The sequence below is a fragment of the Ahaetulla prasina genome, chromosome 4 (genome assembly GCF_028640845.1).
Source record: "Ahaetulla prasina isolate Xishuangbanna chromosome 4, ASM2864084v1, whole genome shotgun sequence".
Classification (NCBI taxonomy): domain Eukaryota; kingdom Metazoa; phylum Chordata; class Lepidosauria; order Squamata; family Colubridae; genus Ahaetulla; species Ahaetulla prasina.
In genome coordinates, this window is record NC_080542.1 from 33006719 (window position 1) to 33031304 (window position 24586).

Genomic DNA, 24586 nt, shown 5'->3' on the forward strand with positions numbered 1-24586 from the left:
ACCATACACTGAGCAGACTGGCTGGGTTTGCACAATATACTGGGCACTTTTCCCATTTCCACCTAACCTTGGGAAAATTGTTTGTCCCCAATGACGTTACCTTTAGCTTGTTCTGACCCATAGGTCACACTGACTCAAGTCGTCCTTAGCTGTTCCACTGTTCAAGACGCTTCCTCCCTCCCCCCCAAAAAAAGTCAGGAGCCACATGATAGCTACAGAAGCTGTTCTATTTTTCACCCATCATAACAGAGGTCAGATTACTAATAAGGGCTGGAATCAGAGGGACACCTTTTTCTGGTTAAGATGCACAGTACAATAATATTTGCATAGTCCTCAATATACAACCACAACTGAGATCAGAATTTCTGTTGTAAAGCAAGACAGTTGTTAAATGAGTTGTACCCAATTTTATAACTTTTTTCCCCCAAGATTGTTAAGCAGATCACTGCAGTTAGTTAAGTTATTAAGCGAATCAACTTTCCCATTGATTTTGCTTCTCAGAAGTCAGCTAAGATTGCAAATGGTGATCACATGACCTGGGACACAGCAACCTTTGTAAATTACATACACCCAAATTTTGATTAGATAATCACGAGGAAGCTACAATGGTTGTTAAGTGTGAGGATCGGTTGTAAGTAACTTTTTTCAACATTGTTGTAATTTTGAAAGGTCACCAAACAAATGGTTGTTAATCAAGGACTACTTATACAGTTTGAAATCTTATGGAATTAGCTGATGTTACCCAGATATCTTTGGAACATCATTATGTTTTTAGAAAGGACTACCATCAGAGAAAGGAAAGTGGAATGCAATGGACAAAACAAGTTCTAAAATCCAAAATTGCTGAAAGGACCACATTGCAATCTTGTGTAGCTGCAGAATAAGCCTGGCTGGTGTGTCAGGTTTCCTCCCTTTAAGCTTGGGTAACGCTTTCCATATACTTGGCATGGCTTGTAAGGAAGCCTCCTAAAGTGTTCTTGGTGCTCTTGGAGCTTGGTTGTTTGTTTGCAGATATTTCATTACCCAGTTAAGTAGGGCCGGAATAGCTCAGGCTGTAAGGAGCCTGTTATTAGAACACAGTAGCCTGCAATTACTGCAGGTTCAAGCCCGGCCCAAGGTTGACTCAGCCTTTCATCCTTTATAAGGTAGGTAAAATGAGGACCCAGATTGTTGGGGGGGCAATAAGTTGACTTTGTAAAAAATATACAAATAGAATGAGACTATTGCCTTATACACTGTAAGCCGCCCTGAGTCTTCGGAGAAGGGCGGGATATAAATGTAAACAAACAAAAAAAAAGTAGCATCATCAGTGTAAGTGAATATGGAGTTCACTGCCTGTTTATATTCAGTAACTTACCTGCCTGTGTTGATGGAGGTGTAGTTTTCTCCTTGGAAGCTCCTTAATTAAAATATTATTTTTTGCTTGATCGTTTGTCTGTCTGATGTTGAACTGATCCCGGCTTATTTGAATGTTGGCTGCTGGAGGGAATCCTTTTTATCTATAAAGACTGAAGTCATATTAAACAGTCAATTCCCTCTGAATTGAACTCAATGCATTTTTACCCACCCTTCCCAAGGAAAACACATTTTGCTCTTCTCATACTTACACAAGGTGGCAATTAATTACTGACGTTTTCAAAAATTTCTTTGGAAACTAACCCCCAAAGCACCATCCATCTTACCAAGGTGCAAATAAAAACAAACAAACCCCAAATAGTCCTCTTACCCTACAACTCTGGTATTTTTGCTTAGATTCTTGAAATCAGCAAAAAATCTATAAACTCCAACTTTTTGCTGCCAAATAGCTGTTCTCTGTATTTTTGCAGGCCAGATCTCAGAGTCCAGTCATGTCCTGAATTCAATCTCTGACATTTTTAGAAATAGTTGGAAATATTGCTATCTGAACCATGGGGTGCAATCCATCCAGCTTGGTGTTTTCCTGAACTGAATGCTAGAATCTGCCTGAATGAACTAGACTGGCTTAGGAAGATGTTAGTCTGACCTCTTCTGGAAAAAAGTGTTACTACAGAGATTATTTATTTATTTATTTATTATTCAAACTTATATACCGCCCTATCTCCCAAAGGACTCAGGGCGGTTTACAGGCATATAAAAACATCAATATACAAATTAAAATAATCATTAAAAGACTTATTCTAATGCCAATAATTAATAATACCAATTATTAAAAATAGAAATATAAATATTAAAATCAATTTAAAACCCCTCTAAATTTAAAATCTAAGCCAGTCCTGCACAGATGAATAAATGTGTCTTGAGCTCGCGACGGAAGGTTCGAAGATCCGGAAGTTGACGGAGTCCTGGGGGGAGTTCATTCCAGAGGGCGGGAGCCCCCACAGAGAAGGCCCTTCCCCTGGGCGTCGCCAGACGACACTGCCTAGCTGACGGCACCCTGAGGAGTCCCTCTCTGTGAGAGCGCACGGGTCGGTGAGAGGTATCTGGTCGCAGTAGGCGGTCCCGTAGATAACCCGGCCCTATGCCATGGAGCGCTTTAAAGGTGGTCACCAAAACCTTGAAGCGCACCCGGAAGGCCACAGGTAGCCAGTGCAGCCTGCGCAGGATGGGTGTTATGCGGGAGCCACGAGGGGAAAAGTGGAACTAGCAAGTCAGAGAGTATTCTCAGGATAATTGGGTTAACATGGGTGTTGTTAACTTACATGCTATGTAACCTACCGGTTTACTACCAGTTCTGTGGGCTTGGCTTGGTGGGCATAGCAAGGGAAGGATACTGCAAAATCTCCATTCCCACCCTACTCTGGGGCCAGCCAGAGGTGGCATTTACCAGTTCTACAAACTTCTCAAAATTTCCACTATCAGTTTTCCAAACTGCTCAAAATTTCTGCTACCAGTTCTCCAGAACCTGTTGGATTTCACCCCTGATGTAACCTGCTATGTTCCCACAAATAAACTATATAATGGCTTAATCTTATGGACTGATTCATGTGGTATGATGCTTGGGTTTCCAATAATATGCTGAACCTTAAGCTACTCACCTTATTTTGCCCATCCCACCATACTGGCTGAATCAAGTTGTGGTTTGGGTTGTTCATTTTCATTAAACATTGCAGTTTATAAAATCTGCTTTAGCACTGAGCTCAAGTATGGCCATTATTTGAGGGTTTGGGGTCAAAATTAAGTCTTTCAACTTTTCAGAAGGCATTGGCCAGGTATAAGGGAACAAGTCTGCTGCCTTTATCAGTCCTATACATCCCTCCATTTTTTAAAAAAAAAATCCCCATCCTGCCATAGGGAATGTTTCATTTAGAACCTCTTGCTCCCTGTCTGCACCCTGATTTTGGAAAGAGGGTATTGAAGTATTTGAAAATGTAAATAGGGCAGTATTTTATTGCTAAACTCAGATACTGTAACATCATATGTCAGCTTCTGTGAAGACCTATGAGTATCTACAAGGAACTTGCGAATATACAGTAACAACAAACCTTGGTTCACACTTAAACTTAAGCAGCTACGACATTCCAAAGAGGAAGCCTACAGAAAAGGTGATAAAATGCTATACAATCAGGCCAGAAATGCACTAACAAGGGAGATCAGAGCAGCGAAAAGAAGCTACTCTGAAAAGCTAAAGAATCAATTTTCAGCAAATGAACCAGCAAACATGTGGAAAACTCTTAAAAATATCACCGGCTATGGCAAACCTCCTTCCCAGGCTGAAGGTAATCAACAACTGGCAGATGACCTGAATGAGTTTTACTGCAGGTTTGAAAGGAAACTACAGCCACCTATCTCCACAACCCCCATCTCAGACACACCAACAACAGCCAAGCCTCCTACAACTGACCCCATTTCATTGGGTTCACAACCCCTAGTGATCACAGAAAAGGAAGTGCAGGACCTATTTCACAGACAAAAGCCAGGAAAAGCTCCAGGCCCAGACAAGATAACTCCTTCTTGCTTAAAAGTCTGTGCTGACCAATTGGCCCCCATCTTCACCCATATTTTCAATAAATCACTAGAGATGTGCTATGTTCCTTCTTGCTTCAAACGCTCTACCATCATCCCAGTGCCGAAGAAGCCCACCATCAAGGAACTGAATGACTACAGACCAGTTGCTTTAACATCTGTAGTCATGAAAACCTTTGAAAGGCTAGTGCTTTCCTACTTGAAAACCATCACGGATCCGCTGTTAGACCCCTTGCAATTTGCATACCGAGCAAATAGATCAACAGATGATGCTGTTAATATGGCTCTGCACTACATCCTACAACATCTTGAGTCTCCAAAGACCTATGCAAGGGTCCTTTTTAGTTCAGCATTCAATACCATCATTCCAGACATTCTTCTAACTAAGCTAAACCAGCTACAGGTACTGGAACAGACTTGTAAGTGGATCACAAGCTTCCTAACAAACAGGAAGCAGCAGGTGAAGCTAAGCAAGATCACATCAAATACCTGTACAATTAGCACAGGGGGCCCCCAAGGCTGTGTGCTCTCCCCACTTCTCTTCTCTCTGTATACCAATGACTGCATCTCCAATGATCCATCTGTTAAGCTACTGAAGTTCGCAGATGACACAACAGTGATTGGTCTCATTCGAGACAATGACGAATCCGCATATAGACGAGAGGTCGAACGACTAGCCTTGTGGTGCAACCAAAACAATCTGGAACTGAACACACTCAAAACCGTAGAAATGGTGGTAGACTTTAGGAAAAACCCTTCCATACTTCCACCTCTCACAATACTTGACAACACAGTATCAACAGTAGAAACCTTCAAATTTCTGGGTTCTATCATATCGCAAGATCTCAAATGGACAGCTAACATCAAAACATCATTAAAAAGGACAACAAAGAATGTTCTTTCTGCGCCAACTCAGTAAGCTCAAACTGCCCAAGGAGCTGCTGATCCAATTCTACAGAGGAATTATTGAGTCTGTCATTTGCACCTCTATAACTGTCTGGTTCGGTTCTGCAACCCAACAAGAAAAACACAGACTTCAGAGGATAATTAGAACTGCAGAAAAATAATTGCTACCAACCTGCCTTCCATTGAGGACCTGTATACTGCACGAATCAAGAAGAGGGCCGTGAAAATATTTGCAGATCCCTCGCATCCTGGACATAAACTGTTTCAACTCCTACCCTCAAAACGACGCTATAGAGCACTGCACACCAGAACAACTAGACACAAGAACAGTTTTTTCCCGAAGGCCATCACTCTGCTAAACAAATAATTCCCTCAACACTGTCAGACTATTTACTGAATCTGTACTACTATTAATCGTTTCATAGTTCCCATCACCAATCTCTTTCCACTTATGACTGTATGACTATAACTTGTTGCTGGCAATCCTTATGATTTATATTGATATATTGATCATCAATTGTGTTGTAAATGTTGTACCTTGATGAACGTATCTTTTCTTTTATGTACACTGAGAGCATATGCACCAAGACAAATTCCTTGTGTGTCCAATCACACTTGGCCAATAAAAAAATTCTATTCTATTCTATTCTATCAAATACCTGTACAATTAGCACAGGGGCCCCCCAAGGCTGTGTGCTCTCCCCACTTCTCTTCTCTCTGTATACCAATGACTGCATCTCCAACGATCCATCTGTTAAGCTACTGAAGTTCGCAGATGACACAACAGTGATTGGTCTCATTCGAGACAATGATGAATCTGCATATAGACGAGAGGTCGAACGACTAGCCTTGTGGTGCAACCAAAACAATCTGGAACTTAACACACTCAAAACCATAGAAATGGTGGTAGACTTTAGGAATAACCCTTCCATACTTCCACCTCTCACAATACTAGACAACACAGTATCAACAGTAGAAACCTTTAAATTTCTAGGTTCTATCATATCACAAGATCTAAAATGGACAGCTAACATCAAAAACATCATCAAAAAAGGACAACAAAGAATGTTCTTTCTGCGCCAACTCAGTAAGCTCAAACTGCCCAAGGAGCTGCTGATACAGTTCTACAGAGGAATAATTGAGTCTGTCATTTGCACCTCTATAACTGTTTGGTTCGGTTCTGCAACCCAACAAGAAAGACACAGACTTCAGAGGATAATTAGAACTGCAGAAAAAATAATTGCTACCAATCTGCCTTCCATTGAGGATCTGTATACTGCACGAATCAAGAAGAGGGCCGTGAAAATATTTACAGATCCCTCACATCCAGGAGATAAACTGTTTCAACTCCTACCCTCAAAACGACGCTATAGAGCACTGCATACCAGAACAACTAGACACAAGTACAGTTTTTCCCTGAAGGCCATCACTCTGCTAAACAAATAATTCCCTCAACACTGTCAAACTATTTACTAAATCTGCACTACTATTAATCTTCTCATCGTTCCCATCACCAATCTCTTTCCACTTATGACTGTATGACTATAACTTTGTTGCTGGCAATCCTTATGATTTATATTGATATATTGATCATCAATTGTGTTGTAAATGTTGTACCTTGATGAACGTATCTTTTCTTTTATGTACACTGAGAGCATATGCACCAAGAAAAATTCCTTGTGTGTCCAATCACACTTGGTCAATAAAAAAAAAATTCTATTCTATTCTATTTTATTCTAAACATGATGCATGCATAAAAGTCTCTGTGATTGCCCTCCAAATTTCTAAGTGCATTTTAACCTCCAGCATTAAAAAATCTTAGCCCCACACACCAAGTGATGTCACCAAATGTGCCCTGTGCCTCCTAGAATGAAAACATAGGCCTCAGACTTGTCGGTATCCCCATTGTGATTTATATGCTAGCAGGTTGTGAGAAGTCAGCTAATTTTGGTACCTTTATAGCTTGGCACACAGTAGCAGAAATATCCTTATTTGGGTAGACAACAGAGGAAAATCACAAAAAACACCACATTGACATGATATCACACACAGACAACAAAGGGGTGGAAGTTGCATCCATGCAATGGTGCTTCTATCATTTTGAAGAAAGTATGGGATCTTGTGGATGTTGAAATGTGGTGTATTTATGCCAAGTAAAAGGTGAGCTGCTGCATTTGTAAAGCCGACCTGAATGTTTGTGAAGAAAGTATAAGAAGAAGTAGGACAAGCAATAATGTCAAAGATTCATAGCTTCCAGAAACCCATTTCTAATTCAGAAAATTTAAAATGATATTTCAAAAATTAGTGTTCTGTTCACAATTCAGTAGTATCTGCTCCTTGCTGTAAATTCAGGCACACACAAAACATACCAAGAAGAAATTTGGCACCTTACCTAGTATGATCAGATTCATAGGCATATTCATTAATTAAGACATTTTTGGAGGTTGTGCAATTATAAACTGACTATATGATCGGGTCACATTATATGTTATATCACAAAGCCAAACAAATGAAATGCTTCAAGGTAACAACAAAAGTTAGTCTAAATCAGGGGTGTCAAACTTGCGTCATCATGGCATTGTCATGATGTATCGGAAACTTTTCTCCCTTTACTAAACCGGCCATGGGCATGGCCAGCGTGTGACGCATCTGGGCTGTGGGTGAGCTGCAAGTTTGACAGCCCTGGTCTAAATGCTTGACCCAATTACGCTTGTGCAAACAAAACTAGTGCATACCCTGAACTGTTGCAACTGTTTTTTTAAAGGTCCAAAATAGTTGACAATTCTGAAGAAACAAGAATCTGTGGGTTATTTGTCAAAATATCAATTTAGGATTAATTTATTTCTAATCTTATTCTTCTAACTTAAGTCCCCCCCTCCAAAAACCCATGTGGCTTATATATCTATATTAAGAAAAGGAAAACATGTGTTTTCCCACTTCCTTTGTGAGTCTAGTCGTCTCCATAGATCTAGAATTGCTGAATGTGTGCATAAAGCGGTAAATCAAAATACAGTTAATAGAATAGAATAGAATAGAATTTTATTGGCCAAGTGTGATTGGACACACAAGGAATTTGTCTTGGTGCATATGCTCTCAGTGTACATAAAAGAAAAGATACGTTCATCAAGGTACAACATTTACAAGAGGAATATCTGATGGCAGTTGCAGGCCAGTCAAAAAAACTGTTAAAAACAAGAATCAAATGGCTGCTTTTCTCATGTACTGTAGTGGTACCAAGTTCAAGCACATTGTCAACCACCAAAGCTCTCTGGTTCTTTTTATTTATTTTATTTTTTATTTTTCACATTTGTATACCGCCCTATCTCCCTAGGGACTCAGGGTGGTTCACAGGCAAATAAAAAAGATACATATAAATACAGAATAAAATATCCATTAAAAAACTTATTTGATATAGCCAAATAATTAAAAAGAACAATATATATAATAAAACCCATTAAAATCTAAATTTAAAATCTAGTCCAGTCCTGCGCAGATGAATAGATGTGTTTTAAGCTCGCGGCGGAAGGTTCGGAGGTCCGGAAGTTGACGAAGTCCTGGGGGGAGTTCGTTCCAGAGGGTGGGAGCCCCCACAGAAAAGGCCCTTCCCCTGGGTGTCGCCAAACGGCACTGCCTGGCTGACGGCACCCTGAGGAGTCCCTCTCTGTGAGAGCGCACGGGTCGGTGAGAGGTATTCGGTAGCAGCAGGCGGTCCCGTAAGTAGCCCGGCCCTATGCCATGGAGCGCTTTAAAGATAGTTACCAAAACCTTGAAGCGCACCCGGAAGGCCACAGGTAGCCAGTGCAGTCTGCGCAGGAGAGGTGTCACATGGGTGCCATGAGGGGCTCCCTCTATCACCCGCGCAGCCGCATTCTGAACTAACTGAAGCCTCCGGATGCCCTTCAAGGGGAGCCCCATGTAGAGAGCATTGCAGTAATCCAGACAAGACGTCACGAGGGCCTGAGTGACCGTGCATAGGGCATCCCGGTCTAGAAAGGGGCGCAACTGGCGAACCAGGCGAACCTGGTGAAAAGCTCTCCTGGAGAACAGCCGTCAAATGATCTTCAAAAGACAGCCGTTCATCCAGGAGGACGTCCAAGTTGCGCACCCTCTCCATCGGGGCCAATGACTTTAGACCAGTGACCCCAACCTTCTTCATGGAGTTATTGTTATAGCAAAACATTGGCGAGGGTTATGGAAGGCCACCTTCAATTCTGGAATGAAAGGCAGAATTTATTTATTTATTATTTTTTATCCCACCTTTTGTTGAATATGATATTGAGGAGGGAAACCTGGAGGGAAGATTTCCCTCTGGTCCTTCTGATAGACGGGAGAACTGGAGGTTTAAACTGATTGGTTCACACTTTAGGAGGGAAATTCAAGGGATCTCAGTGGCTGTCAGGCAGCTCCCTTTAAAAGGGGTGAGCTGCCGGACAGCTCCCCGCTCTTCTTCTCTATACCAGCCTACAACAAGCTGCTTGTCAGCTGCAGGAGTCCTGCCTCTTCATGCGATCCACCTTTATTATTTTTATAAATAATTCAAGGTATGGCAAACATACCTTATTTCTTCACAAGAACCCTTTAGGGTGGGTTGGGTTGATAAAGGATGACTGATTCAAAGTCATCCAGTCAGCTTTCATGCCTAAAGTGGAACTAGAATTCAGTTTCTTGGTTTTTAGCCTAGTGCCTTAACCACTAGTTCAAACTGGCTCTATATTTCTATTCTATAACATATAAATGCTATACAATTCTGTTCTATATTCTTCTATCTAATAGATAGAATGAATGCTTGAATAAGTAAGTACTCAAGTGAACAGTATTTTCCAAAACATTATCTGTATAGAAATAAGACCTGGGGAGGACAGGGGACGCAAGATGGTGATACATCTTATAGTTGCAAAACTTTCTTCTTTTTCAATCAAGTGTCTGAGGCTGATGGCTGAATCTCTCTGCTTCTTGTCAGTAAGCAACCCATTTTAATTCCCAAATTATCAATTAAGTCCTATTTTCTTTCAACAAAATGTCCATGTAAGGTTTCCAGTTTTTCAGAAAACTCTATATCCTACTTTATCTGTTCAAACTGGTCAGCCTTTTCTGCAAATTCAGTTAGTCCAATCTTTCACGTTAGGGATTTTATTACTTTTCTATTTTTTATCTACATGCAATAATTTTGTTACTTTATACAATATGAATTTTTTATATTTGTTTTCTAATTCCTTCTCCATAAGGAATAATTCTGGTTTCATCATGGTGTTAGATCACAATATCTTTTGCATCATTGTGTAAATTTGCATTTAACCTTTTTTTGCTTTTCTTCACAAATCTACTATGCATGCTAAAAAGTCTCTTCTTCCTTTTCACACTTCCGTTTTCATGTTCCTTTTCACATTTTAGATTATTACCAATACATCATTTTGTAAAACTTGTCTCTTAAATAATAACACAATTTAACACCAGTTGCCTGTATTTTCCCCATATGTCCATATTTATATTATGACCAAAGTTTGCAACCTATTTCATTATCATTCAGTGTTTTTCAAACTTGAAACTTTAAGATGTGTTGACCTCAACTCCCAGAATTCCTACAACTTTGCCAAATTACAATCCCAAGGCAGTTATCTCTCTGCTAAACAAATAATTCCCTCAACACTGTCAACTATTTACTAAATCTGCACTATTAATCTTCTCATCGTTCCCATCACCCATCTCCTTTCACTTATGACTGTATGATTTTAACTTTGTTGCTTGTATCCTTACGATTTATATTGATATTGTTTCCTGATTGCTTATTTGTGACCTATGACTATCATTAAGTGTTGTACCTTAGAATTCTTGATGAAGGTATCTTTTCTTTTATGTACACTGACACCATATGCATCAAGACAAATTCTTTGTGTGTCCAATCACACTTGGCCAATAAAAAATTCTATTCTATTCTATTCTATTTGATTCGATTCGATTCAATTCGATTTATGGGTTCTGGATTTTGGATACATTCTATAAATTAGCCTATTTGAGGTACAGGTAGCCCTTGACTTACAACAGTTCATTTAGTGACTGTTCAGAGTTACAATGGCACCGAAGAAATGACTTATTACCATTTTTCACACTTACGTCCAGTACGTAAGTGTACGTCCACCATTCCTATGGTCATGCGATCCAAATTCGGCAACTGACTCATGTTTATGACGATTGCAGTGTCCCAGGTTCATGAGATCACCTTTTGCGAGGTTCTGACAAGCAAAACCAATGGATAAGCCACTCACTTAACAGCCATGTTACTAACCTAACAGCTGCAATGATTCACTTAACAACTGTGGCAAGATAGGTCTTAAAATGGAGCAAAACTCAGCAATAGAAATTTTAGGCTCAATTGTGATTGTAAGTTGATAACTCTCTGTACATTGATTCAAAAATTGTTGCAATTATATCCCCCATGGTAATAGGCGGCAAATAAACTTAACAAATAAATATTTTATGCAATTGAAGGTTAAACAGGTTTTAGTAGCATATAAATATATCACTATTTCACTCACAGGCTGAATGAAATGAAGGCAGAAAAATTCTATTTTCAGGCCATGATGAATCCATGGTCTGTGGGACAGCTTCTAAGTAGTCTTTTCTTAAAGCTAGCACAGGCTCATTCTTTCAGCACTGAATTTAATTCCCATGGGTTTTACCAGGTCGAGCTGACCTAACTCCTTTTGCAGCCTCATATGGAGGAGTAATTGAGCAATAAGTTTCAAACAAGGTGCTTTGGCTCAGGCTTACCACACAATATCCTACGGATATCCAAGGGAGAACATTCAACAAGTATTTCTCCTCATTAGCAGAAAACAGTGCAATAATGATAGATTTTATTTTCACTGTTATAACTCTTGAAATCAAAGTCCTCCCAATTGTTAAATATAGTAATAAAGCCAGCTTATTGGTAGATAATTTTGCCATGATTTACTTCGCCGTATTTTTCTCTCTGTGTGTGTGTGTTACACAACACAAAGAACGATAAAACCACACAGGGCATTTTTACATATGATAAGATGTGATTAAAACACATCAAAAACTTGTGAGAAAGAGAAAGTCGGTGAGTCGACCTCTCCTGAGTCCCTTAAGGAAGCCTGTTCCTTGGATATGATGGAAGAGCTTCAAATGCTCCGTAATTACTTGAACGTGGATAGGAGAAAAGGATGTTCCCATCTCGTTTTCTTTAAATAGCAACATTACTTGAGCACATTCAGGGAAATATAAACACTGAATGTCTGTGGAGATTCTCATCTTCAAAACGTCTTGAAACGTCTTCAAAGAAAAAGCAGAAAGTCCAGTTGCCTCTTGAAAAAAGGCACCTTTGAGTTAGACACACTATAGTTGGAAAGATGGAAGGCAATTCCCCTGTCTAAGATCTCGAATCAAAACTGATAAAATATTTCACACAGAATCGGGGTCCGCTACCCGCTTCCTTTTTCACAATCCTGGGAAGCCACGTGGTTTTAACAGTGCATTTCATTCAATTCTAGCATGAGTGCCAAAAAAGAGGTGGCGGTAGGTTATTGAGACACGGCAGAGAGAGGTGTCCTTCTGTAGTTGGTCGATGCGAAGAGGGCAACAAGGAAGACCCCCCAAAAAGCCCGCCCTGCTGGCCTCGCCTTCAAGGCGCTGCGGGAAAAGGTGGGAAGTAGGGAATTTTGTGTCAACGTGGCGCAGATGAACCAGTCCCCGAGCGCTCGGCCACGCCCATCATCCCACCGCGGACCCGGATTGGATATTGCAGAGATGAGGGGCGTGTCTGGGGAGACACCAGCGGAACGAAGAGATGAACTGGGGCAGCATTCGGAGATTGGGCTTCGTGGAGGCTGCAGCTTCTTTGGGGAAGAGGTAAAAGGCGTGGGAAAACGGGCAGGAAGAATCGATACTGGCCTAGGGAGAATTAATGGAAAGGGGTTATGGGTGGGCAGAACAGAGATGAGGTGAACGAAATGAGGTCCTCGGGGGTGTCCGCTGACCGTAGAGAACTTCATCGGGAAAAGCAACCTTTTCCTTTGTTAAGGACGTCAGCATTGGAATTGGGGCCAAGTTGGGATGCTCTTGAATTGACTTATGAATGAAATATGAGTGGCGAGAGGACCAGACTGTCGGAAGCCACAGAGTAGATCGAAGCATCCAAAGCAAAAGAGTGCTGAAGTATCTGGCGCTTTGTGGAGTCTATTGGAGCAAGAGTGTTTGTGGTTTAGAATTGGGAGGCGACCGTCTGGTGACTCTAGAAAACGGAGCAACGTGGCCACGTGTGGGATTTTAGGGGCAAACTCCTGGGGGACGCTAAAACCCTCTTTGAAATGGGTAGCAGTAACCACCTCTTTACTGAGAAAGTTACTTATTCATGCCAGTGTTCTGCATCCTGCCCCGTTTTTTATTTAATTTGTGTCATCTCCTAAGTTTTTTACTGTTATCTACTGCCTATAATTAAGATTTTCTCCATAATGTTTTCTGAAATGGGATATCACTTCTTTTTTCATTTGCTTCCTGATTGAAAGATGTATTTTCCACCAAAAGCAATTATAGAGATAAAGTTTTTTAGCTCTGAATTCCACAGATTGTGTCTTGCTGGAGCAGGGACTCCCGTGGTTCCTTCTAGATTGGACTACTTAATTTGTCTTGGCATTTGAAGGCAATCATATGGGGAGCGGAGATAAAATATGCATTTTTTCCCTTGCAAGTAGCTATATTAGTTTGTTTCACCACAATCCAGTATAAAGTCAGTAAATATATATATGGCAAAGACTTCCTGGCCCTAGTTTCTACTATCAGTGTAACAATATTATTCTGAGTGGGATGGTAAAGAAAGATTAAAGGAAAATGAAATGCAGACAGTATAGGACAACAGTTATCTGAATAACACTGACCATTCACAAAACAATGGGTGGTAGTGAATACCCAGTGTTAATCAGGTCATTATCACTGTCTCCACTGATTCTTCTCAAACTCTTTGTCTACTATTCCCTTTGCCTCTTCAGCTTTTCACTGAAGAAGTTAGTAAATGAAGACTTGCATTTTTGGGGGAGGGATAGGCAACAATATTGAGTTGCCATTGCTTCTTCCAGAATGTTTCTTTTATAAAAAAAAACAAACTCTGAGGAGTCTATGCCTCTGGCTAGAAATTCTGGTGTTTCTATATCAAAAGTTCAAACAGGTTAACCAAGCATGGCCCTGTCTAGCCTTTTTAAAATTAGCCATCAATTAGGCTGTGCCACTTGCTATGACTGAGCAGAAAGGTTTTCACCATAATAGATTTGCTATTCTTTAAGAGGTGGAATTCTTAATTTCATTACCCAAATAAGTAAAATCATCAGTATAGGTGCCCAACCCAAACGAGAGACATACTGATGTTACCTAATTGGGTACTGAAACATAAGCTCAGAGAACACCAAGAACTCCATAGTTCAATTTTGGGCTACACATATTTCTCTTCTGTTGGTACTCTTTAAAATGCCACAAGACCTAGTTGATTTTTCAGTTCTTATTGTAGTGGAATTACTTGTTAAGCTGGCTTTGTGCAGTGGCAGGAGGCTGTTGGGTTTCATTCAGTCCAGGATCTGCCATAGGCCAAGGAACTTGGCAATGGAAGTGTCCTTTTTGTACTACAGCCTCAGATGTAAAGCTGTGTTCCCTTTCTGTGTCCTTTTGTTCTTCGGTGGCTTTGTTCTGGACAGAGCAGGAACAGTGTTCATTGAGCTACTTCAGGAATTGAACATTTTGTATTCTGGGCAGCAAACTGAGAACTGGCCTGATTTGCTTCTGCTGCTGTGATCTGCTGATGTTTTCCCCCTTAAAAGGTGCAGCCCTTATTACGGATGCCCACCTCCAACAGAGCCTTAGAGAATGATAAGAGTTTTGTGTCTGGATGAATAGACTAGGATGAAAGGAAGTAGAATGAAAGGAAGTAGAGAATATAGCTGGGAATGGGGACTTGATGATCTATAATATAATATAATATAATATTGATGATCAATAGATTTAAGTTTAATGTGAACCGCTCCAATCTTGATTGTAGAAAATATGACTTCGGTAACAGAGTTGTTAATGCCTGGAATGCACTACCTGACTCTGTGGTCTCTTCCCAAAATCCCCAAAGCTTTAACCAAAAACTATCTACTATTGACCTCACTCCATTCCTAAAAGGTCTGTAAGGGGCATGCATAAGAGCACCAACGTGCCTACCGTTCCTGTCCTAATATTCCCTTTGATTGTATCCAATTTCATATAGTTATTTCATACTTATGGTTATATATATGCTTATATATCGTATAATTATTTCATGCTTATGCTTATATATACTGTTGTGACAAATAAATAAATAAATAAAATAAAAATGGCAGGGATCTCCAACCTTGACAATTTTAAGACTTGTGGACTTCAACTCCCGGAATGCCTCAGCCAGCTTTGCTGGCTGAGGTATTCTGGGAGTTGAAGTCCACAAGTCTTAAACTTGCCAAGGTTGGAGACCCCTGATCTATATATGGAGAGAGGCCCCAGGATAAAACCAGGTGATTGGCGACTTATCTGAGGCATCTGATCTCAATCCTACATGGCAAGACTATGACTGGGAGGTATTGTTTCAAATCTAAAATTGGTGGAGAAAACAAATAACGTTGCTGGATTATATGAGACTGGGAGACTCTGCATCCAACCTCTTGCTCAGACATGGTGTTCACTTGATAACTGGGCCAATCTTGGTGGGGGGGAGGAGAGTTTGGCTAAAACGATAAGCAGAGCATGATGATATGGACTGATAGCAGATCAGCTCTCTGATATCTTAAGAGATCCATAATTTCAGATCATGGTAAATATTATTGTCTAAAACATCTAAAGGGTGCCAGTTTGGATACGAGTACAATGGGGCATGAATGGTACAAGGGTAACCTTAGAAGAAGGATTCGAAGGAAATTAAAGAGGTGGTATTCTCCAAACTCTGGACAGCATAGGAGAATGAATGTCATATTTTTAGGAAGCAGGAGTTCTCAAAAACAGTAAAGGTGGATGGATACAAGGAACAAAAATTTTCAAATCCTGATGTATCCAGATATGTATATAATGTACGTACTATGCGTTTTGCTTATTCATCATTTTTATTTCTCCAAGAGGTATACAATGCCTTGGCAGAACACGCTTTGTTATTATTACCTATTGACTGTATGCCTCGTCTGGGCCCAGGCCAAGCCATCCCCTGACAAAAAGGATCGTGTCCACCATGGTCAAGACCTCAGTGACCACACCCATGATGACAATCAAGACTTCCATTATGATCATGAAGCTTTCTTAGGCAAAGAAGACGCCAAGACATTTGACCAGCTAACTCCTGAAGAGAGCAAAGAGAGGCTGGGGTAAAGATACATTGGTGAAATTGAACAAAGAATTTTGCATTCCAAAACTGGGATAGGAAGATCAAATGTCTAGTTCTGTAGGGTACAGGTTTCTTAGAAGACAATGGGTGGATTGTAGGGACTTGCCTTTCCCTACAACTTATAGAGAAGCTATAAATTTTGGCAAAAAATAATACAATATATACTGTAGATCTGTTTAATGCATTTGAGCAACTGATTGCAGAAATCAGTTTTTACTTAGAGATAATTGAACATTACATCAAAGAGCAAATAAGCAAGTTGCATAATTTGCAGAGCTAAAGACATCAAGAAATGTGTTTTACTGATTGGTTTAGTTCTTGCCACTGGCTGGTGAAAGCAACTATGAATGGTGGCATATTAAATGCAAGAATTGTAAGCTTGTTTCTCTAAGAGGGGTTTCTAAGTATGCTGGCTTATTGTGTGCAAACTGGGTTAAGGTTTGGGCAAACTGGTTACAAGCGTATTTGAAACAGCTAGAATTTATGCCACTTAAGCTTTATACCCATTCTTGACACGGCATTTAGCCGATGTCAGCTACATCACCAAAAGAAAACCCAACCAAAATAATAACGTGATTAAACAAACAAGTCTCATCATATAGCCTTTTTTCTTCAGGAAACTATTCTTTTGGTCAAATGCAAAGAAAGAGTACTATGAATCCAGAGTCTTTTAAAGAAAGTATCATCCAGCCAAAGAATCATTTCTCCAAAGTTATGTTTCTTAGCCTTCGTAAGATGTACGGGGTTGAATTTTCAGAATTCTGCAGGCTGCCAAGATTGAAAAACATTGTTAACAGGAGTCGGGTTCTCATTAGAAAACTGATCAGGCAAAGAGGCTCCCCCCACACACCCCGGGAACTATTAAGAACGAATGAGGTGTAGAAGGAAGTTTTCTATTTTCTGCCTCAAGTCCCCCTTTATAAAATGGTGGTTATCTAGAGCAGTGGCCTCCAACCTTTTGGGCACCAGGGACCAGTTTTATGGAGGGAGTTTTTTTCCATAGACCAGAGGGGCCGTGGTTTCACATGCTGCCTGCATCCTATGGATGGGGCTTTGCTTGTTTGCCCAGCCTGGTTTCTGGCATGCCACAGAGTGGGTCTGGTGCAGGGTCCACGGACTGGGGTTTGGGGACCCTTGGCTTAGAGGATATTGAGAAATAAGGCATATTTCATAGTGACTATCCAGACCTTGCCTGAAGATTTCTAGAGAGAGAGTGAGAGAGATACACCCTCATTCTTCTATTATTTCTAGATAATTGGCTTTCTAATCTAACTTCATCATCTTTACTAAGGAAAAACGCCTGTGTGTTTCAAAAAAAGTTAACACATGTTAAATCAAGCACATAATTAAGATAGGGCTCCAAACTGGCCTTTGAATCCCTTGGTCTATTGGATCTTAATACCAGTCCTAAAAATGTGCTGTAGATCAGGAGTCACCAACCTTTCAGACCTCAGGGATCACTAAATTCATAATTTTAAATCCTGCGGACCACTAATATGATCTGCCTAATGACTGGCTAGATGCGTGTGGCTAGGTGGGATCACTCACATCGAGGGGCACCTTGCCAGCTTCTACTCACCCCTCCCCTCCCAGCCAGTCCTTGCTTCCCGGTTCGGGTTCCTTAGGACCCCAACAGGAACCCTCTGGCTCTTTGCCACCAGCGGCGCTTCCCCCCAGCCTTCGCCCAAAGTCCCACACCAAGAGGGTGAAGCAGGCCCCAAGTCAGAATTTCTGCCCCCGTCCGACCCACACAAAAAGACCCCAAAGGGGGAGACTCTCTGTAGCAACACAAATGTTCATTGCACGTATCCGGCCCAGGGGCCGTAGTTTGAGGACCGATTTAGTGGATTTAGTGTAATATGAAAAAATGCAAATAATTTTTCTGCAGACCATCAAAATTTTCTCACTGACCACCAGTTGGTGACCGCTGCTGTAGATTATCCACTCCCAGTGGTGCCCTGCAGAAACATTAGCACCGCTTCTCAGAAAACTTAGCCTCAATTCCCAATGTGTTCCATAAATGTGTTATGGGTAGTTCGTGACATTCTTTATAGAACATCAGACTAGAGTTGGGCAGTCCAGGGAGTTTCTGTAAGTTTTCTTGAGTTTTCATGCTTATTTTTGCAGGAAGATTGTGGACCGAATTGACCGAGATGGGGATGGTTTCGTGACTCAGCCTGAATTGAAGGATTGGATCAAGCATACTCAGAACCGCTATATCTATGAGAGTGTGAACAAGAACTGGAAGGACTATGACAAGGATAATGATGGCCAAATCACTTGGAATGAGTTCAAAAAGACCACTTATGGGCACTATGAAGGTAAGAGGGTGGGAGAGAAAGGGGGGGAAATTGTATGTTTTTGTGGGAAGGAGAGAAAAGAAACGTTAAGCCAGAGCACAGGAGAGCAGGAGGTACTGTAGTCACCTAGCCTGGAAAAAAGCAGATTGAAAAGGTAGATAGTATTTTGAGAAGTTAGGTTAATAAGAGTAATTGATAAAATTTGCCTTCTCATGATGTGTATCTTTGCTGCAGCTCATCAATAATTTCAAATTGCTCAAAAAATTAGTTTCCTCTATTACAGCAGTTGCTACAGAAAGGGCCCAAAAATCAGCAGTTATAATACATGATTTAATTTCCTAATGACCACATGCCTCATTACAAAGACCTCACATTGCACTTAATATGGAGAGAGGTTTGGGTATCACTCAGGATATAGGCTTATTCTGATGAGCTGTTTCATGGGTATCATACTTTGTCTGTGAATGATTATGGTCAACCAAACTTGTAGGAAATAAGTGTTAATTATGAATTCAGGTTTACTGGGGGGGGGATGTTCACTGATGCTCATGTCTCTGCTTTCTTCAGGAGAAGAGTTTGGTGATCTTGAGGACAAGAATTCATATCGGAAATTGTTGGCCAGGGATGAGCGACGATTCAAAGCTGCTGACAAAAATGGAGATATGAGTGTGACGAAAGAGGAATTCACAGCTTTCCTTCATCCTGAAGAGTTTGACTACATGAAGGACGTTATAGTGATGGTAAGTCTGGGCATACTAATACTAAACAGTGCAAAATTCAAATAGAATCATCTCCATTTGTTTATGTATCATATTTATATGGTTGCAAAAGACAAAAAAAACCCAACAACCTCAAACAATAATTATAAAAATCAATAAAGTAAAAATATTAAAATTCATGGGTTATAGATCTTATTTACTCTTAACAATGAGTGAACTGGAAAAATTCTATTGAAAACAGAGAACTTATACATGGAATAAAAGTAACACTAAATGGTTGCTTTAGTGAATTTATATCTGGATCCACATTCTCTGTTTTGCCATAGTTGATTTTAATATAGTTTGACCAGTGTTCTCATTCACATGATGTCTCAGTCATAAACCATAATTTTTGAACTCTTTAACTCTCAACAAGCTAAGCCAAAACTAATTACAGTTTTTAATATAAAGATCAACAAAATTTTCACTTGGTGGGTATCGCTATATGTTTTTATATAGTATCAGGTGGGCAAAAATATTTTAATATGTAATACATGCATCTTTAAAGAATTAAAATTGCTCACAATGTGAGCATGCAGAGATCTTGTGAGATTTGCTTTATCTTATTTTTTTTCATACATTCAGTGGCTACCATCTACTAGTATTTGGATTAATCTTCAACTTAACGTGTAAATCCAAATACCATATAAAAAAACAATGCTTTGTCAGGTGGGTTTTTTCTCTACCATTGAAACTAGATGTGTAGACTTCAGTTCTCATAACTCCTAGTCAGCAAGCTAGTTGGAGAATTCTGGAATTGAAATCTACAAATCTTCAAATTATTATGTTTTGAGAAACACTAGATTCTTGCCAACCTTGGCATTCCTTCCTTGCAAGGAATCAGAGAAGCTTTGCTTCAAAACCTCTCAAAAATATCAGGTAGATAATTAAACTAGGACTTTCAAATAGCACATAGACTTATGAAATTTAGGGGGTTGGGGTTTATCCAGTTGAAACATAGTTCAAAGACCAAGAATTATCTGAATCAGAATAATCTGATTGCATGCTTCAGATGAGCGCTGTCTTGATCTTCTTAGCTAGTGACAGATACATTTGTGACAGCCTCTTAAAACACTTTGCCATTAAGGAATCCTATTTTTTGTGATGGATGGTGTACATATATTGGAATGGATAGAAAATGAATTTATTACTTAATATTACTTTGATAGATAGATGTCACAGGGTGACTCATAAAAGAATGGCGCTGAAACTTCTGCAAGAAATTTTGCACCAGCCCCAGTAGCTGTTCAGAGTTTATTTTATTAAAACTTCTATTCCTGCCTTGCAGTTTCCATTTAAACTATTCTCTTTCTCCCCATTCATTTAACTGTACCTTACCTCTCTTGTGAAATGTTAGATTTTTCCTTTACAAAATATTTCAAAATGTAAAGGATCTCTCTGTAAAGGATTTTGTAATTACTAAATTAAGATGTAGCGCTGTTCTAGCATCCTATTTTATAATCCTGAAAAATTCAGAGCTCATTTTTATATGGTAAAAGATAGCAATGATCTGCTTTATGCTTGCAATATGATACACAAAAATAAAATGTGGCTATTGCTATTCAGAAACTGAAGTGAGATGCTGATTTAAAAAACGCCTCCCTATGTTTTTTAAAAAAGGGACAAAAAAATCCAGACCCTCTAATACGTTGTCTGTTGTCTAAACTGTTTATGAGTTTCAGTTGAAAAATGAGTCTTAATGCTTAAGAGACTAGTCCAGTATGCTGGGTTTCATTCATCATCTCCTTTCTCCCAGATCCAAAGCTGACTATAATCTTGGAGAAGTCCTTCCCAATTTCCTCCAAAATGATAGCACACATAGATACAGCTGTGATTTTGTGTTAGAGCAGCTGCTTTGCAGAAAGTAGAAGGGCTCCTACTCAGCCCAGAAAAATCTGGGGAAAATCCTATCTGAGACCCTGCAGAATCAATGTTGGTCCTTCTTTGAGTAAACTAAGGCCCAAACTTAGAAAGCAATTACGACTCGCCCACATTTCCCATAACTTTCTTGTTCTGCAACAGAAATATACTACCAAGCTCTAGGAACAGAAAATATCTTTTATTACAGGCACTATTCTTAAGATTTTGGTATCTTTGGCACAACTCTCTGTGGGAAGATCTACTGTGCCATTAAGAGTTACCCTTCTGACTTTTTCAGGAAACCCTGGAGGACATAGATAAGAATGGTGATGGCTTCGTAGAAGTTGATGAATATCTCGGTAAGAATATATGAATTCTGCCTGAATGACAATGGATTACCCACTATTAAGAAGTAGGCTGGTTTGGGGCAGAGCTGTAAGTCTTTTGAGCCCAGGAGGTACTGAGACTCAATCTCTCTCCTCTCCTATTCCTTCATTGACTTGCCTTGATTAGAAGAAAAGTTCTATTTTATTCAGCAGCTAGAGAGGCAGGGTTAACAGGAGATTTTTGGTATCTCACTTGTTTTTATTGATCAGGTGACATATACTCCCCTGAAACTGGGGAGCCGGAACCTAGCTGGGTGACAAATGAACGTCAACAATTCCTGGAACACCGAGATATCAACAAAGATGGGAAGATGGATCGGGAGGAAATTGGGCACTGGATCCTGCCTCCAGACTATGATCATGCTGAAGTGGAATCCAAGCATCTCCTTGTTCAGTCGGACAAAGATCTGGTAAGAATAATCCATGGGAAAGGAGCTGCAATACTCAGGTTAGCGCAGGAGTTGAGATATGTGGATGGTGTGTGATTCACTAGCATTTTTTTTTGACAGAGCCCAAATTGGGTGGGTTCGCAAGAATTAAACTTAACTTGAAGATTTTACTTTAGGGCAATTTTAGCTCCAGGTCTCTTGACCTGGTTATGGAAGTAGAAATAAACGGTTTTGATCCTCCCTCAAATCACGCTGGATATCAACGCATTCCTTAAAGACTTCTGTCCTAGTTTGCTTGTAATTGGGGATTATTACTGAGTCCAATGCAAATTCATGAAATGAAGAAATAGGTCATTTTTTTTAATTATGAAAGAAAACTATTTTTGGGAAATGAATAGAATTTAAAACAGAGTCCATTTTTTCCTTACTTTTTCCTCACTTTATTTGATTCAAAAATTGTGCTTGTACTCTACTTTCGAAGAGCTGGTGCAATCAGGTCAAATTTTGGCAGAAGCTACTTTATTTAATCTACAAAGGGAAGGAAGCAAAAGCATATAGCAATTCACCAGTCTTTCATTATAGGTTTGTCTACTAACATTAGGCAGGATCTGACCAGTAATACCATAGTCATCCTAAAATTTAATTCTTGAAGCTCCTCTTTATTTATTCATTTTTTTCATCTGTCTTTTTATTTATTAAATTTATATGCAGCCCATATCTGTTTGAGGGGACTCTGAATACCAGCTGCACCTCTCAGTGCAACTGAAATCTATCCACAAATGCAGTTTTAACACAATCTCAAATGAATACTTGAAAGCTTGCCCTTGACTATCTCATCTCAATTAAGTGGCACAAGGCTATAAACACATCCAGCTTCTAGGACACCAAATGTATTTTCAGCTCCTCAATATCAGTCAAGACCCAAATTTCATCCTCAGGGAAGCTTCTTTACAACATTAAATGTCATTAATGAGAGCATTAGACTAAGGACTATACATGCTCTAACCAAAAATTTATATGTCTGTCCTCTACTGAAAAACTTCATCTCCTGCCAGAGAATAGAAAGCTGAGTTTCCAAGGCTGAATCTTAAAATAAAGCAAACATCTTTTAAGAATTAAAGCAAAACACTCTGCCACATAAAGGAAGGGCTATGTGTACAATGTCCAGATCCCATGGATATTTTGTTCAGAATTGTGACCTGTGGTGGCTTTGTGTCACACACTGACAATTTCTAAGATATGCAGCTTCCACTATTTGGCTCCAGTTGTCTATCTTTATCTTTGGAAATAGCAGAATAAAAAGGGAGCAACTTGGAATTTACTTGTAGACTTTTTTAAAGTCATTCTGAGAGGTACAGCAATCTCTGTAGCATCACTAAGAACTTTAGCCTTCTAAATGAGAAAAAGCGTAATATTTAAACTAACTGCCTCCTCTAATGATCTGTTGTTGCATGAACTGTTCTAAGAAACTGGAAGCATTCATATTTTAAAAGTGTTCTTTCCCCTGGAAAAATTAACACAAGTGGCTTTAAACTTAAGTTTTATATATAATTTACTAATAACACAATATACAAATGTTAAAAAATAAATGATTGGGATGTAATTGGGTTATAATTGTGCCTTCTCTCCTTGCCTTTCTATTTCTCTTCTCCCACTGCTTCGCTTCCACCCCCCACATCGCAGGATGATAAAATAACCAAGCAAGAGATTTTGGACAATTGGAACATGTTTGTGGGGAGCCAGGCTACCAACTATGGTGAAGATTTGACAAAGAAGCATGATGAACTGTAATTGGCCTGGGTAGGGGATATACAACAGCGGGTTCTCCCTTACATGGGAGTGGGAGAAACACACTCCAGAAGGAATTGCTGACTATTTATTGTTGGAAGGGCCTGCTTAAACTTTCTTCAAAAAGTAGTATAGCTGGCATACTTGGGTGGTTTTCCCTAGGATCCATTCCTGTTCTTCTGCAGCTTCCATCTCCCCCAAAGCACTGTGAGCCCATGTCATTTTATGAAGATCTCCATGTTCCAGAGACGTTTGAGAAGGAGATTAAATACACCTACATCTTCTTTCATCAGTACATTTAATCTCTTCTGTAATATTCTTAATGCACCTCAGTTCTTCCCTTGCAATCCACACTTGATCTAAGGGAAAGCAAAGATTAGTTCCCTCAAATGCTTTCCTTCTTTTAAGAAGGCAAACACAGCTGTTGTCTTTTCGAACACTTGTCTGGGACCTCTTGGGAATAATGAAATAACCACTTGGGTTCAAAATTACCTCCTATATCTGTTTATATAGGTAAAAAAAGGTTGAACGCAGGTTGAATGTATTTTTAAGCATCTTAGTGGTAGCCAATATGTTGGATAAATACTGCTTATATAGGCTTGTAGTTCTTTCTCTGTACCCCTTCCTTCTCCAGGATAACAGGCTTTCCCGGGATGAAGTCATAGAGTTGATGAAGCACAGCATTCACAGCGCCAAAGAGTATAAAAAAACAGTTGATTATTTTGGGGGCCGCCAGGAGTTGTGACCTCTTAACTTGTAAAATTTTGGATTACTAATAAAACCATTTCCCAACCTGTCAAGATATTGTGCCATAGATTGGACAACAGAAGCAGCAAAATTTTAGGGTAAAAAAGGTTGATCCAAC

General features: G+C 39.8%; 2 protein-coding genes across 3 annotated transcripts in view; one reads left to right on the forward strand and one right to left on the reverse strand.

Moving 5' to 3' along the window:
- LOC131198431 (paired box protein Pax-6-like) overlaps positions 1-11485 on the reverse strand; it is a 44208-nt gene extending 32723 nt beyond the window's left edge. Inside the window, exons 1-3 of the mRNA XM_058183070.1 lie at positions 11382-11485; positions 10960-11078; positions 1358-1508 (exon numbers count right to left, since the gene is read on the reverse strand). The gene's annotated coding sequence lies outside the window, so the exon portion shown is untranslated. The remainder of the gene's footprint in view (positions 1-1357; positions 1509-10959; positions 11079-11381) is intronic.
- Positions 11486-12535: 1050 nt separating this feature from the next.
- RCN3 (reticulocalbin 3) lies at positions 12536-24521 on the forward strand. Of its 2 annotated transcripts, none has more exons than XM_058182200.1 (7): positions 12536-12717; positions 15979-16220; positions 18368-18561; positions 19108-19280; positions 21457-21517; positions 21755-21954; positions 23617-24521. In XM_058182200.1, the coding sequence occupies exons 1-7, from the start codon at positions 12547-12549 to the stop codon at positions 23722-23724; spliced, it is 1149 nt and encodes a 382-aa protein (XP_058038183.1). In that variant the 5' UTR covers positions 12536-12546; the 3' UTR covers positions 23725-24521. The 2 variants fall into 2 exon arrangements, with proteins under 2 accessions (XP_058038183.1, XP_058038184.1); XM_058182201.1 differs by having other exon boundaries at positions 24356-24521.
- The last annotated feature ends 65 nt before the right edge of the window (positions 24522-24586 follow it).

Bases quoted from the DNA above. Each gene is read 5' to 3' on its own strand.
- RCN3 (XM_058182201.1), top strand. From the start codon at position 12,547: ATGAACCAGTCCCCGAGCGCTCGGCCACGCCCATCATCCCACCGCGGA. The intron at 19,281-21,456 runs GTAAGTCTGGGC...TGACTTTTTCAG, and splicing joins TGAAGGACGTTATAGTGATG to GAAACCCTGGAGGACATAGA. The intron at 21,955-24,355 runs GTAAGAATAATC...TTCCTTCTCCAG, and splicing joins TTCAGTCGGACAAAGATCTG to GATAACAGGCTTTCCCGGGA.